The sequence below is a fragment of the Phaseolus vulgaris genome, chromosome 9, assembly GCF_051622355.1.
Source record: "Phaseolus vulgaris cultivar YP4 chromosome 9, ASM5162235v1, whole genome shotgun sequence".
Taxonomy (NCBI): Eukaryota; Viridiplantae; Streptophyta; class Magnoliopsida; order Fabales; family Fabaceae; genus Phaseolus; species Phaseolus vulgaris.
This window is the reverse complement of record NC_143506.1, coordinates 32,903,673-32,919,423: the sequence shown is the minus strand read 5'-3', so window position 1 is coordinate 32,919,423 and position 15,751 is coordinate 32,903,673. Positions and strand designations below refer to the sequence as shown.

The 15,751-nt window shown below is 33.2% G+C and overlaps 1 protein-coding gene across 5 annotated transcripts; it reads right to left on the bottom strand.

The window, feature by feature from the left end:
* Positions 1 to 1,325: 1,325 nt before the first annotated feature.
* On the bottom strand, positions 1,326 to 15,482 carry LOC137820300 (serine protease SPPA, chloroplastic). Of its 5 annotated transcripts, none has more exons than XR_016515455.1 (13): positions 14,871 to 15,390; positions 9,588 to 9,771; positions 8,894 to 9,031; positions 7,968 to 8,138; positions 7,788 to 7,891; positions 7,188 to 7,255; positions 5,580 to 5,746; positions 4,037 to 4,116; positions 3,086 to 3,269; positions 2,827 to 2,932; positions 2,087 to 2,174; positions 1,854 to 1,997; positions 1,326 to 1,772 (listed from the first exon to the last, which is right to left on the bottom strand). XR_016515455.1 is itself a non-coding variant. In XM_068624293.2 (13 exons), exons 1-13 carry the CDS (start codon positions 15,249 to 15,251, stop codon positions 1,542 to 1,544), a joined length of 2,007 nt encoding a protein of 668 aa, XP_068480394.1. In that variant the 5' UTR covers positions 15,252 to 15,482; the 3' UTR covers positions 1,326 to 1,541. The 5 variants fall into 5 exon arrangements, 2 of the variants coding, with proteins under 2 accessions (XP_068480394.1, XP_090151144.1); XR_016515454.1 differs by having other exon boundaries at positions 3,086 to 3,240; XR_016515456.1 differs by having other exon boundaries at positions 4,047 to 4,116.
* Between the last annotated feature and the right edge of the window lie 269 nt (positions 15,483 to 15,751).

The following is a 15,751-nucleotide window of genomic DNA, read 5'->3' as shown; positions in this document are numbered from 1 at the left end:
TGACATTATTTCACGGATTAATTTGGAGATATTACTATGGCTATGGTATATTTACATTAATTGCAATCTGCAAAACTGATTATATGTTGTTGCCACATCTACTTCTGTTATTTATTTTTAGGCTTCTGTGAAAATTTATTAATGTGCTGCACTTTTAAATGAACATATATAAAAGAAAATGAAGGGAATATGAAGTGGAAGTATGCAACATGGTGTATTACCATGTGATTAAATTCCAAATATGACACTCTTCTTTCCTAATATGAATGTTACACTTTTGTTATAATAACTTTACAAGTGTTATTTTGCACTCGAGTATATTATTTAGAAGTATTTCATCTGACTCTTAAACTCTGAAAAATGCAGATTCTGGAAATGGAAAGCAAAATTACTACATCGATAATAATCTTTATGGAAAGCGGGATTCAAGAAGCTTGTGATTATTCTTGTAACATATACGTTGAGGATGAGCAATAAATAATTGTACTCGACAATAAAATATACTATTAGATAGTTTAATCTTATCTTTCGTTAGATTCAAATTGATTTTCTTATAACTATTTGTAATTGTTTGACACTGAACTTGTTAAAAGTGTTCACTACAATTGCTGTATGTGTTTTTTATTATACTTCTGTAAATATTTGACAAAATCAATTATTTAAATTTTATTCTTAAAATTGTTATATGTGATATATATATTTTTTATAATTCTGAAAAATCTGATAGGATAATTTGACCCCCTTTTAAATACACCTACACATATGCTTTGAGAATTGTTGGAAATTTGTATTAGTCGTATTAGTGGTTTCCATTAAGTAATCTTTTCTAGTTTTCATTAAGTAATCAAGTTTTACTAAGGCAAAAAAAATCAAATTAATTTAACCTTCTCCGCCAACAAACCACGGAACACTACTAGACTCAGTTAAATGTAATCGTGTCGGCTTTTTATTAATTTTAAACAATGTTAGTTTTCTATTTTCAAAATCAATAAGGAAAATAAAATGAAAAACTTTTTATCGGAGTACACTCGATTCTTACTTTTACATAATAGATTTTCTTAAAGGTGTTTGAGTGTTTTACTTCGAAAAATCAATTTATTTTTAATATATTGAAACATTTTACAAGAGATCGGTAACCCCTCCAAACCCAATGACTTTTTCTACACAAAATCCCACGACATCCATCCAATAAAAAATTAGTTAGAAAAAAATGCTATGAAACAGGCATCAAGCATGTGAGGACTAGGTTGTTCACTAACACGACTAATCTTATGCTACCCAGTTGTATATGCATTACGAGAAAAATGAACACAGCCAGCACCCAGTAGACACGATATTCCGTCTTAGTTGATGTGTAAAACTAACCTTTGAAATGTCCAACTTTACATCGTGTATATGTACAAGGGTTGTGAGGTAGACATTAAAGGAGCCCTTCTTTATCTGATGTCACCCATTTAGACAACAAAATATATATAAAAAAAAGGAATATGTAGAAAACTATACGAATAAAATGAGACAATGATTGAATGAAGTATAGACAACTACAGGGAACTGAGGTAATCTTTTATTATTGACAAAATGGGATTCCCAAAAGGATATTCTTCCAATGTCTGAAACATGATTCCATCCATCCGGGCTTGAACTCCATCAGAAAATGTCATGCCCTGTAGCAGTTCCTTCACCATTCTGTCAGCTCCAACGAGGGAACTCCCTACACCTAACAAGAGCTCGGGTAGAGAAGGGCTGGATCTGGAGATCTCCACAAGTGTAACCTGAGGTAGCTCAAGCATAACATAATCACCATGCTTTGCATCTATACATTTATACAACAAAAATAAAGGTTTCAAACCAACCTGACTGTCTTGAGGTATATTGGCCTTGACTTTTGCTATGGCAATAGCACGAGAAAGCCCGCCAATAGCATCAACTAAACCATGCGATGCTGCATCATTACCAGTCCAAACCCTTCCCTGTGCAACCTCCTCCATCTTTTCTACCTAGTGACAGTATACTAGCTGTGAGCCTGTGACAAAGATCTACAAGAAGGATGAACAAAAGCATGGGAATTAGCTTAAATAAAACCTACTGTCATTGATCTGGACAAAGCAGCCTTGTCCCGAAATTGTTTATAAGCATGCCTGGCTGATTTGGCAAATAACTCTGCTTCATCTGGTCTGTACCAAAACAAGAAAATCGAAAGTTTTCACTGTTTGTTTCAGAAGTCAAACACGTACTTTACGTGAGATACAATAGAAAAATAAGAACCCTGCAAAGTTCATCGATAAAAATACTTAACTGCTAGAGGAAACATTTAAATCATAAATGGAGGTAGAAACCTGGCGTCCTAAGGTTGTGTCGTACAGTTGGTTTCATAGCTTGGAAAGAGAGGGAGAGACTAAGAGGATCAAAGGAAATTAAAGATTGTTCGGAAGGAAAGAAGCATGAAGAAGAGTAAAAAATAATGGTGGGGCACGCGTTGGATTCCAGGCAAAACAGTGAAGAAAGCCCAAACTAGCATTCGCAGCAACATATTAATTATGTTCCTCAAAATGCATAAAATGTATTGGTTGCCTCCATAATCAATTAGGGACACTCACGGGTTTAGATTTTTTTTTTCAGGCTTTTTTATGTAAAAATAGTGAATAATAAATAAAATTATTAATAATAAACTATAAAATTATAAAAAAAATAATTTTCAATGTTGTTTTTATTTCTCTTCAACCGATACAACTTCCTTTTTCACATATTTCTCGCATACTACACTGTCTAATATTCTTTGCTTATCCACTATAATCTTTACACAAGGAAATAGAGAAATAATATTACCTGAAAGGACGTTGTTCAGCAGCAAGGAGCTCAGCATATCTTCCCCTTGATATAACTTCTTTGTTAAAGCCAATCTTCTCATACAGTTTCCCCAGGTTAAATTTTCCTACAAAAAGATGTCATATGTATATATCTTCAGTTAAATAATATATTCTGTGAAATAAATTTGTTAATAACTTTGTATTTTTTAGCTTCAGTTAAGTAATTATATCTTCCTGCTATTATTTCACCTACTGAAACAGTAAAACACTCTGTTTACCTGTGACCACTCCAATTGAACCAGTTAAGGTAAGGCTTTCTGCAACAATAGCATCAGCTCCCATTGCCATGTAGTACCCTCCGCTTGCTGCCACATCAGACATTGAAGCAATGACTGGTTTTTTGGCAGCCAAAAGCCGGATTTCTCTCCACATCCTGCAGATGATGACACCAGATATGATCACCTAAACATGCAAATCAAAAAAATACTAAGTATAACAACATCATCCATGACAAAAATTGAAGATGTATTGCAAATTGATGTAGACCACTACATAAAGGACATGACTAACTCCTCTCCAAATCTAAAATTATTGTTTTTGAAAATGAAAATTATTTAATCAAGATTTTAAAATATCGATACCTACAGTAGCTGAAATTGGAAAGTTCCATATAGGGTTTCTGAAAACCAATTCTGGTGGACCATTTAAGCTACTGCTCTGCTAGTATACTGTTACACAGGTTGGATGCTACCACTGCCTATTTGTATGGATAGAAATGAGAGAGTTGCTGTTGGTGCTGAACTTTTCCTAGGCATTAAAAATCTAGCAATTGCCAGGCATTCTTAGTCATTAAGTACTTTTAATAATGTGTTATATTGTTTAATTTTTCTTATAAAAGGCCATAACTTTGCATGTGTATCAATTTTGCTTATAGGTGTCGTCACTTTTAAAAATTGAAGTTAAGAATGAAAAATTGGGACCGAAGTTTATTATGATCCAAAACTGTATGTATATATATATGCTACTATTATCATCTCAAAAGAAAAAACTACAATTAAGAATAGATCAACATTATACAGGTACTCTAAATGAATGATGCCATGGTGCAGACCAGACCTAGATCCATCCAACCAATAATTTCAAACCAATGTAAAGAAAACCAACAATTTTTTTTATTAAATACTTAAAATAGCAGTTTTGACATATGATTGAAAGAGGGGAAATTTTACCAGAACTTACAAATCAGAAGCAAGAGCATCACCTCCAGGACTGTCAATTCTAATGATAGCAGCCTTAAATTTTTTTGACTCTGGGGAAAATAACACATGTGAGTGAATTAAAATAATACACTGTCAAAGGTTACATTTTTATAAAACAGCATGTTGATGGGGATTAACTATGATAAAAACATGATTATGATTATGTTTACATTCCTAAATATGGATAGATAAGTCGAGTTGTTGTTGTTGCATATGCTTTTTACTATATAAACAGAAGTAGCCCCTATACTTTACATCCTGAACACCAACAAAGGGTTCAGATAGCAGTTACTTATTTCCCCTGGCTGAAGGATCTCTTGTCTGCGGAAATTCATGCTCCATTTCATACGAGAATTAGGTAAAAAATATGATGAGTTTTAGGGGTGTTTAGTTTCGGAGAAATAGAAAAAATCGAAACAAATATGAAAATAATTTTTTTCTGGCACAATCAATTGTTTCGCATGATGTGAGCTGACAATTGATTATGAGAAAAGATAATAAATTGTTTCGAGTGGGTAATGCAGTACTTTTGAAATCTCGCATATTGAGTGAGGAAATAAAAACATGTGGGACCCACACCCAATCCACACAATCAAAGAGCAAGATTCTTCATCTCCCCTCCATCTCTCCTCTTCCCCCTCTACTCCCTCCATTTCGACCCTACAGAATGGACCATTAGAGATCCTAATAAAGATATATTTTCGGTTCTTGCTACCTGGGTTCCATATCTATTTGATCTTTTACATTGTCAACTTATAGAAAGGGTTTTAAATAGCACGCAATACTAGTATACCAGTGCGGAGCAGCCCTGCCGAATACAGGGGCTGCTGTAGTGGAACAATTTAGTGTAGCAGTCATAGCAAACCAAATGGCGGGCTGAATAGTGGCACTATGTTTTTATTCCAAAACATACCTTTGAACATAGGCATTAGGGCCTGCCTGGAGGACTATTTTTGGGATTTTAATTCCCAATATTGAAATCTATTGATAAATTTAGGAGATGATAACTGATAATTCGAATCTAGGAAACTTGTATTTGACTTTTTGGATTTACTTACATGTTTTGTTTGACACACCTATGAATTTGTTTTTTGTTATTTATGAATGTTACAATTTTTTATAACTTTTGAAAATTTATATTTATATTATATAATCTATAAAAAAAATTCAAAATAGCAATCCCGCTGTATGCTTTCTCGCTGTGACACTTTTGGAGCTGGCCACTCTGCACCGCTATCTGGCATTTAAAACATTGCTTATACAACAATATTGGGAGGAAAGCCATACCTCTTTTTCGGAAGCATAAGTAATCTATTCATCTCCTTCTCATTTACCGTAGGGACATCATTGAATAACATTACTACTTAAACAAAGATATCTATGAAGCATTAACAGCAGCTTCCATAATCAATATAAAAAATCCAGATAATATTCCATTGAATAAGTGCAATTTTAATCAGCGTCCTGCATTAATATTTAAAAGGTGAACTATAACTTGTAAGGTCAAGTTTACCTCTGACAGTTCGAATCTTTTCAATAAACTTCTCCGCAGTGATGCCTGAGCTAGAGACACTTAATTGACTCTCTACACGACTAATGCTCCCTGATGCTCGGATAATGGCTATAAGTTCTCTACCACCTGATATTCCAACAGTCCATTTCCTAACTCGAGAGTATTTCCTGTATTAAATTGATGCAAGAAACATCATCATACAATCAATATAAATTATTTGGTATATTTTGCTAATCATATGGAACATCTGTTAGAAACAAAGTAAAAAAGAATGCAAAATTGTAAGCCACATGAAATCTGTAATTTACACTCACGTGTTGGAAAGATTAATTAAGGGAAAATATTCACTTATTAAATGTTATGCTTTTAAAAGCTTTCTCAAGAAAATAATAAAATGAATATCCTCCAAATAAGTTATTCCCAAAATGCAAATGCCACAGAAATATCTAACACCAAAGACAAGTTTTGGAAAGATCAAGGGTCAGTTTGTTACAAAATTTTCAGGAAAAAAAGTGACTCTGATGTAATATAAATTGATATATTTTTTAAAAGTATATAATAATTTTTTAATTTTAGAAACTCTCTTTAGAAGCTAAAATAATAAAATGACATATTCCCAAAATAAATTATTAAAACAAAAGCATAAGCCACAGAAAGAACCAAGACCAAACAAGTGGGGGTTGAATAAAAAAAGATATTTCAAATGAAAATTTTCAGTATATTATACAATTACTAAAATTTCCTCAACTTCTATAAAAACGAATTGAAGATTTGTGTTTCCAAAGTTAATATTAAAGGCCTTTTTGGATAAGCAATACCATTAAGCACATGTGAGCTTAATGAAATTTATTCACAATTTCATTGTGAAGCTTACTAAAATAAGCTAAAAAGAGCTTATTTCAATACACTTCTTTTGTATAGCTCATAACCAAAGGCTCAAAAGAGCTTATGGAAAGGTCAAAAGTTACTTTTACAATCTCAAAAACCCTCCAGAGAATCTCTTCCAAATGCCCCCTAAAATAAATCAATATACTTTTACGTTGTATTATACCAAACTCAATATTTTAAAGTTAGATACATGAATTGGATGTGCTAGTACTCTCAACAGGAAAGTGTTACTTTTGAATATTATGTTATACTAACATGAATCAAATTCTGTAACAAAATTCCAAAATAGAAGTAACCAGTAAACTAAGGATAACATTAAAGAATTGCAGATAGAGGATTTGAAAGATGGTAACAATGAATATCACCAGCACCATGCCAAACAAATTTTACCGAACAAGAAAGTCAAATACTTAGGCACCTACTTCTCGTCAATTAGTAACTTAATGCCTGGTAACATCCCTTTCTTTTCACAGGAAATTTGATTTGAATTTACATGATCGTAGAAAGTATAAAACTCCATGATCTTTAACAATAGTCTAAACTTCTAATGTTGAAAGTAACTTGATGATTGGGAATGAAACTTGTTAAGAAGCAGAAGGTGTATTTTGAGACTATGGAATGAGAATTTATTAGTTACAGATTTCTAAAGCTAACTTTTAGGCAGTTCAAATAAATAGCATAAACTATGGTGCATTCTCAAAATCATATAGAAATTGTTACCTGTAGTCCACCATAGGCAGATCTTTATCAAGTTTCACTCCAAGTCTCTCCTTCAACATGGTGATAATCTGCAAAAATATTTAATGTTTCTTATCCTTCTAATGCTCTTTGCTTGAGATGTATTCACATCCTTCAAAGCACTCATTAACCAATGTTAATTATCAATATATTTGAATACAAACAACTGTGAAGACAAAAATCAACAAACTTTAAATGGAGAAACAATAAAACCAACAATTTTTTAGCTAGCAGGACAAAAACTGTTTATATTTAGGATTTTTCCATAAAAAAAACAACCACTAATCATTAGCTGAGATTCCATCTTACTCAATATTATTATTATTATTGTTATTAGCTCAAGATGACAAACTACCTGTACAAATAATCATTCTAATAACCTAATGGTTGGTCAAAACAGTGACCTAGGTGAATTCTATAAAAGCAATGTTATAAGATCCAATCCATATGTCTGCGACTATGAGAAGGGCTTTAACTAATCACCATACCTAGCCAGGGTTAGCATCATGATTATGCCTATGGCAGTAGCAATCAAAGATCAACTTGGTTGTTCGTATAATAACACTGGGGATTAACTATTACCTCGTCATCATAGATTACATTTGATATGAGTCCCTCTTCTTTCAGCTTGTCAACTTGATAAACACCTTCATTTATGAGTTTCTCAATATCTTCTCTACTTTTTCCTGTATTAAACTTGCAGAAGCCCACAAGTTAATATGCTGGCTCAAGAATCAACTAAAACATCAAATTCAAATGTACCTTTGGAAGAAGAGACTTTATCCAGCCAATTTGTATAGATATTATCAAGCAATGCAGTCAGCATCTCACAATTTTCCTCAGACATGGTTCTTCGAGCTAGTTGATCACCTGCACTTTTATATTTTCCAATTCTTTCCACTTGCGGTTCAATTCCTATGTTATCCAAAATACCTGAAAGAAATTAATAAAATGATGTCAAACACACAAGTTTTAGGGTTATTTATAGGCATCATATGATTAAAAATTGAAAATGATTTATCAATATTCAATAATTTCCTGACATGTATTTGTGGCATGTGCAGAACAGCACACAGATAATTTTTCGAGAGCCAAAAAAAGATTAGAGACACTGAGAATTAGAATAATGCCTGAGAAATTAACATAGCATTACTTAATGTAATAGAAAGGAATATTAGTACCAGACTTTTAGGATGCATAAAAATTCTGTACAAACTTCAAAGAAAAGGAAACCTATTAAGTCCCTTTCTAGGATCTATGTACATAATACATGCAAAATTGCCTTTCTAAGGAAATTGCTAATAGGAGACCTTTTGTTTGATTTTTTTCCCAAGTTTCACCCGCTTTCTATGCCCCTGTTTCTCCTCACCAAAAGTAAGTATCCAATTGGCCCTCCAAACATATATCTGATTTGTTCTCCTTTTATCAGCCACAAATTAAATACCCTCAGTTTTTTTCTTCAAAGGACCATTCAGACATCATTGTAAGGACCAAATTGGTGGCAAACATACTACAAAAGGATTAAGCTAGTGACATCAATGACAATTGAAGGAGAAATATGATGTACTGATAAATGAAGAATCAATATTGTACGCACACATGTATGAGATGCTGTTCGAAAAGAAACCAAAATTAAGGGCACTCACTATGTGAATTGTAAGGAAAATAAATTAGAAAAATCATCTTACCTCTAAGGAATGAGGCTTGAACAGTCAATCCAAACAAAGAAAAGTAAGCACTGGGTGGAGAGTATATCTCGTCACATGCACATGCAAGGTAATACTCTTTTTCTTGACATAAAGGCACATAAGCCAGAATAAATTTTCCTACAAGTATAATCAACAATCAAAGAATGTTATTCTCAAGCAGGAAAAAAAATAAGCTTCAGTTACATCATAACCTCAGAAAATCATGAAGAAGAAAAGGTACATTAATATATCATTACTACATTGATCCTACAAGAGAGGATACATTGAATTCAGCAAGAGAAGCCTGATACTTAAGGCCATCACATCAAAGATGGAAATCTAATTAACAATTCTCTTGACTTGATTATTCTGTGGAAGGGTTTAAGAGACTAATTTGAAAAGCACTAAAACTTCATGGTACATGTATTGGTAGTGAAGGTTTAAAATGTTCAAGAAACAACTGTAGCTTGGCATTTTGAATGGGTGTAGCCATGGAAGCCATATGCAATTATATTATATATGTAACTAGGTATGTGAGTTTACTGAACTATCTTCTAAATCTTCACTGGTTCATTTGACTCTAATATAAGTTTCTATAAACAGCATACAATATGAAAAACTGTTTGGATATTCTATGTTTCCACATTCCTCTTTATTCCATATGAAAGATGCAGTACAAGTCCAGAGCCTTTACCTGATTTTTTGAAATCCAATATATGCCTTCGAATTTCTTCTACTTTACCCCACCCGCAATTTAAACTATCAATATGAAGATAGATCCCAGAAACACGAGGATCATATGCTGCTTTCAAAAAGTTCTCACAAATTTGAGGCAAAGAAAGTCCCGGAGAGAACCTACTCTTCACTTGATCAGATATCTGAATATGTGAAACAATAAAACGTTTGTGTGATTCTTTTTTGCATAACTAAGCATTACTTTATTTTATATCTAATTTATAGATATATTAAAAAAGAAATAATAGATATTATTTTCCTCCTTCTACTTTATTTAATATTGTGTTCCCAATAAAATTAGAGTTTTATCAATAATTTATGTAATACTAATAATAAAGGTTCATATCAAAGAAACATAGGTTAGCAGGGTGAAAAAGTTTACTCTGATGAACACCAAAAGTATGTAGGAATTGCTTGTAACTTTTATCATTTATAAAAATATACAAAAAGTAGCTTCTATAACTCAAAAATGCTGGCAATTCCTTTATGATGCCCCAAAATTTAGGAAAATAAGCAATGGACACTCTAACATTAGATGACACGTATAAGTATAATAGATGATATGTTGTGATAGAAAGAGAAAGAAACTGATGATGTGCTTGATACATAGGACACACTGTAAACATATGTTATTCATATAACAACTTATATAGGTTTGCATAAGAAATCTTTTGTGTCTTTCTGCTTCCCCTAATTTAATATATTTCATGAGCTTCTCTCTATCCTTCTCTTGGTTATAAATTCTTTGTGCAACTTGTTATACAAATAACAGTCCTCATTTCTATAAATCATCACTCTGAAGTTTACTACAACTCAAAATGATTGCACTGAATTTAATTCCCAACTTTGCGAGTTGCAATATATTTATTTTTCAATAAAAAAGGAATTAGAGTACTAATACTAGGAACACACTCTCTAACCTATTATTTTGAACAGCCTCTTTAAATAGTCGAAATTTATTGAAAATCACCATATTCTGTAGGTTACACAGTTTGCTTAAGGAACCTTTCTCTCTTAATATTACACTTAGTTACGGAATATTGTATCAGAAAAAATGTTCTAGAGTGTGTTACTAGCCCTCATGATTTACGTTAACGGGTTATTGGGATAAATGACTAATTCAGTTAAATGTGTAAAGCTCTATCAATTCAGTCCAGAAAAAACAAAATATTTATTCTAGTGCCTCAGTGTGTAAAATGTCTTTCAATAAGTTTTGTAAGACTATTTTATTATTAAAATATAATTTTAAAGACAAACATAACATACTATTTTGTCATTAAGTCTTATAACTACAGAAATAAGAAACTAATCCTTATCATTTCGAATATTGCTATAGTTATAGAAATGAAGAGTCAATCCTATATAATCAAGAATTCCTAAACTATATAAGTGTTATTAAGAACATTTTAATTTATTTTTGTTATTAGAGGATATCAAATCTCCTCTATCAGCTGTACGGATTTTTTTTCCTCAATATAAATAAAGCACCCGTGCTAGCTATCTCAAAAACATGCAGTTTCAACTTAATGTTTCTCTTTTTAATGTTTCTCTTTTCCTTAGAGTATAACGCAATATCTAGAGCCTTTTTCAAGAGTGTGTTGCCCAGTAGACCCACTATCTTTGGAGGATTATTTTTATGAACTTTTCTCCCAAGTTCGCTTCAACTATTCAGGTGCCCTCTGCTCAATTTTTTTTTTAATTTTTTTTTAACTTCAGCCTTCCAAAAGAAAATGTCTTCCAACACCATATCCACCTCCAAAACAAATTCTCCCATCTTTTCTAACCATATTGTTAATATTGAGAAGATGGACGTCTCTAACTATTCTGCATGAGCTTCTGAAATTGGGTTATGGTTAAGTGGGTTGGGCTACAGATCGCATCTCACTACCATTGTTGAATCCATTTCTATAGAACATAGTGAATAATGGATAAGGAGTGATGCTCAAGTCTACCGTGTCATTAAATCCAATATTAACACCTCACTCAAACCTATTTTTTGTCCCATGAGATGTATGCATCAGTTGGGAGTGAGGCTCGAGCCCTTTATACCAATGAAACACAACGTCCATACAACGTGTGCAAAATCTGTTAACACTTCTTGCGCAACAACATTTTAAGGGTCTTATGTCTGCTTATCATAAACGGCTTCATGTTGTCTTACATGATTTTAATGAGCTCCTTCCACCATCTGCATATGTGTAGAAGGAACTTGAGGCAGTGATTTTTTGATGACCTTGAGCCTGTATGGCTGTCACAAGAGTATATTGCTACCAGTGATAAGATTTTGGAATCACCATTAAATCCTACTATTACTTCCACATTATCTGCACTCCTATGTATTCCTCATAAAATAAACACGAAGACACATACTTCATTACAGGTGACTGTCTTTGCTTCACAGAGTAATAATTTTGGACTCTCTGGGACAGGTAGTTCTAAAATCAGCCAAAGTGCAAACATTGTCACCACATTGGACGAGCAATTGATAACTGTTGGAAGTTGAACAAGAAACTCCCTCATCCACACAATATTGCTCAGGCATCCACTGTTGAGTCACATATTGCTCCTAAATTGTCAGTTGATTCATCTCCAGCAACATTTGAAGACTTTATCAAATGGTGTGCAACTTGCCAATCCACTAACAACATTGCTTCGATGGCATACACCAATAGTTGATCTACTTATCTCTCTCAATCTCCTTTTTTTGTCCTTAGGTTATTGATTCTGATGCAACTAATCACATATTTAGTAATTGTTCTTTCTTCTCCAAAAACACAAGCTTACAACATAGGTACTACCCAACCCCTCCCATCCCTTATTGTTGACTCTCTTCTTTATGTTTCTAATTGCCCTTTTAATTTAATGTATGTTACTTGATTGACCCAATCCTATAATGTTATCCTCACCTTCACTAAAAATAATATTACCTTGCAGGATTGGATATCTGGTAGACAATTGGCATCAGATGTCAGTCACATGCCTTTACTATTTCTTCCATCACCATCAATATGTTCATTAATGATCTCTCAAATGATGTTCATGCACAAGTAGCTTGTTAACAAAATTGTAGAAAATGGTGTCAAGTTTAAAACATTTGTTTACTTAAATTGTGAGTCATGTCATGTCAAATAGAAAAACATTCTCATCATTCTTTTCGTGATAGTCTTAATAAACAAGTTGTCTCATTTTTTCTTTTGTTCACTCTGATATTTGAGGCCCTTCTTCTGTTACATTTTTTGGTTTTAAATATTTTTTTATATTGATGATTATTTGAGATGTATATTGGATGGTTAATGAAGAATGATCCTAATTGTTTTCTATATTTCAAACTTTTTTTTTAATGAAATCAAAACACAATCTAGTATATCCATACGTGCTCTTCACAATGACAATGCTTGTGAGTATCTGTCGAACTAGTTTCAGAAATTCATGGCATTCAATGATATCCTTTGTCAAACTCGGTGTCTTCATACTCCTCAACAAAATGGAGTGATTGAATGCAAAAACAAACATCTTATGAAACTACTCATATACTTCTTCACAGTCATTTTCCTCACCATTCTTGGGGGATGCTCTACCCATGTTATCTCATTAATCAAATGTCATCTATTTTTAATGATCAAGTACCACTTTGTGCTTTTCCTCATTCTCCTTTATTGAGTCTTCCTCCACGTGTTTTTTATACCACATGTTTTGTACTTAACCTCACACCTGGTCAAGTTAAACTTTCTCCTTAGTCATTCAAATGCGTCTTCAAGGGATATCATTGCTCTCAAAATGAGTATTGATGTTTATCTCGTGATCTTCATATGTATTTTGTGTCTATTGACATCTCTTTCTTTGAGTTTGTTCCATATTATACAAATGTTCATTTTAATGACAACATATGTAGTCACTTTCCCACCAATGTTAATCTTCCTTCATCAGCACCAAATGACTCTACCATAACTCAGGACGTTTCTACTGCACTACTTTAGATATATTAACGTTGTTCATGACCTATTGATATTTCAATACGAGATCCATCTTGGACAGATAGTGATATAGTGGAGGTCATGCCTAATTCTTCTTCGACACCATCTCTTGTATAGGATTTGATCTCATCTGAAAATGATTGGCATATTGTTATTCGAAATGGTACACACGTTCTATCTGTAACCCTTCTCCCCACTATACAAACCTCAGTTATCATGGGCTTTTCCCTATACAATATCTTTTTTTTTCCTCATTATCTTCTATTCCTATTCCTAAGTCTCCAGGTGAAGCTTTATCTCACCAGAGTGACAACAAGGATGATTGATGAGACGTGTGCCCTTCAAAGTAGTGATACTTAGGATTTGGTTCCTTTACCAACTGCAAAATCAATCGTTGGGTGTCGTGTATGCTCTTAAAATAGGACCTAATGATGGTAAAGTTCGACTAGTTGAGAAAGGATACACACAAATATATGGCCAAGATTCTACTGACACTCTCTCTTGTTGCAAAAATGACATCTATTCAACTTCTCTTCCATTGCAGCCCACTGAACTTTCTTTCAGCTTGACATAAAAATGCATTTCTACATGGTGACCTTGATGAAGAAGTCTACATGGAGAAGCCTCCTGTCTTTGTTGGTCATCTAATATGCTATGTGGCCTACGCAAGTCCTTATATGGCCTCAAACAATCACCATGTGCATGGTTTGGGTATTGTCATCTAGCAATTTGGAATGATACGAAGTGATGCTTATCATTCTCTATTTTATCATCATTCTCCTCAAAGATATTGTTTTGGGTCTATGACAATTCTAATACAGTTCCCACACAATTCTAAAAATGACAAATTCAATGATTTTCTACTATAATTATAGAAATAAGGAACAAATTTTATACATAATCAACAATATTTAGATTATATATGTATTAATGGAAATGTTTTTATTTAATCTCCTATCATATTCTTATATAATGTGAAATTTTTTTATTAATTTATCTTTAAATGAATTTCAACTAAATGTCTTTTTCTACATCCTATCATATAATTCATAATGATATAATATATACATTCACATTTTACAGATTAGTCCAAGTATGCATGTCCATGTGAGTATTCGTCCTACATAGAATGTGACAACTAGGTAACACTACACATTGTCTCAACTCCTTCTTTCCAGGAATAAATTAACAGCATAAGTACCAAATTGGTCATTTATCTATGGTTATTCTCTTCCTACGAGAAAGAGGACAAGAACAGAGACGGTAACCTGGCCACGAAGCTTCATTGTGAGAACGCTGCCCTTGCGCACACGCTCCCAAGGGAACGCAACCAGCATCTTAAGCTTAACGAGGAAGCTGCTCCATCCGGTAACCGGTTTGAAATCGAACTCGCCACTTGGATAATCCTCGTCCGTAATCCCAACACTCTGATCTAGAACGCCCTCTTCTGTTGGCACTTCTTTCAATTCTTCGTTGGTTATGGCGTCGGAAGAGGAATCCAAAGCGCGAAGGGAAGGGTATGTCGTGCGCGCGTGGGAGTGGAAGGGGAATCGGCATTGAAATTGAAGGGTGGAAGCGGAAGAAAGAGTGTGATAACGGTGAGGGGAGGGAGTGAGGGGAAGAGAGGGTAGAAGAAGGAGCTTGGACATTTGTGCAGTGATGGTGTGAAGTGAGGATGATGAATGGTAGTTAGTTGGAAGGGAAATGAAGGAACTCAAGGAACCACATTCTTCCACGTACTTATGCCTAAAACCTCTTCCCTTCTTTATCTCATCCGCTATGCTTTCTAATAAATGTGGTCATGCATTATAGCACCTGGAAAAAAAAAAACCGCGATTCGATCCAGGAAAAAAGTTGAAAAATGGTCAAAATTCAGATTCGTTATTACCATGTGTGCAAAATTTTTTATTATACATTTGGTAAAGTGGTGCAAACCTGGCACCACACGATTTAAGCTGTGAGGGTGATAAAAGTGAAGTTGTAAATCAGTTTAATAAAAAGTGTTCAGTTATTACATTATTTTTACACAATATTAAAATTGTGGAATAAAAGCACGACTTCACTTTTAACTATTCTTAAAATAGAAATTATGTGTTTTTATACGACTTTTATATTTATATTAAAGTTATGTTATGTTGATCTGACAAAA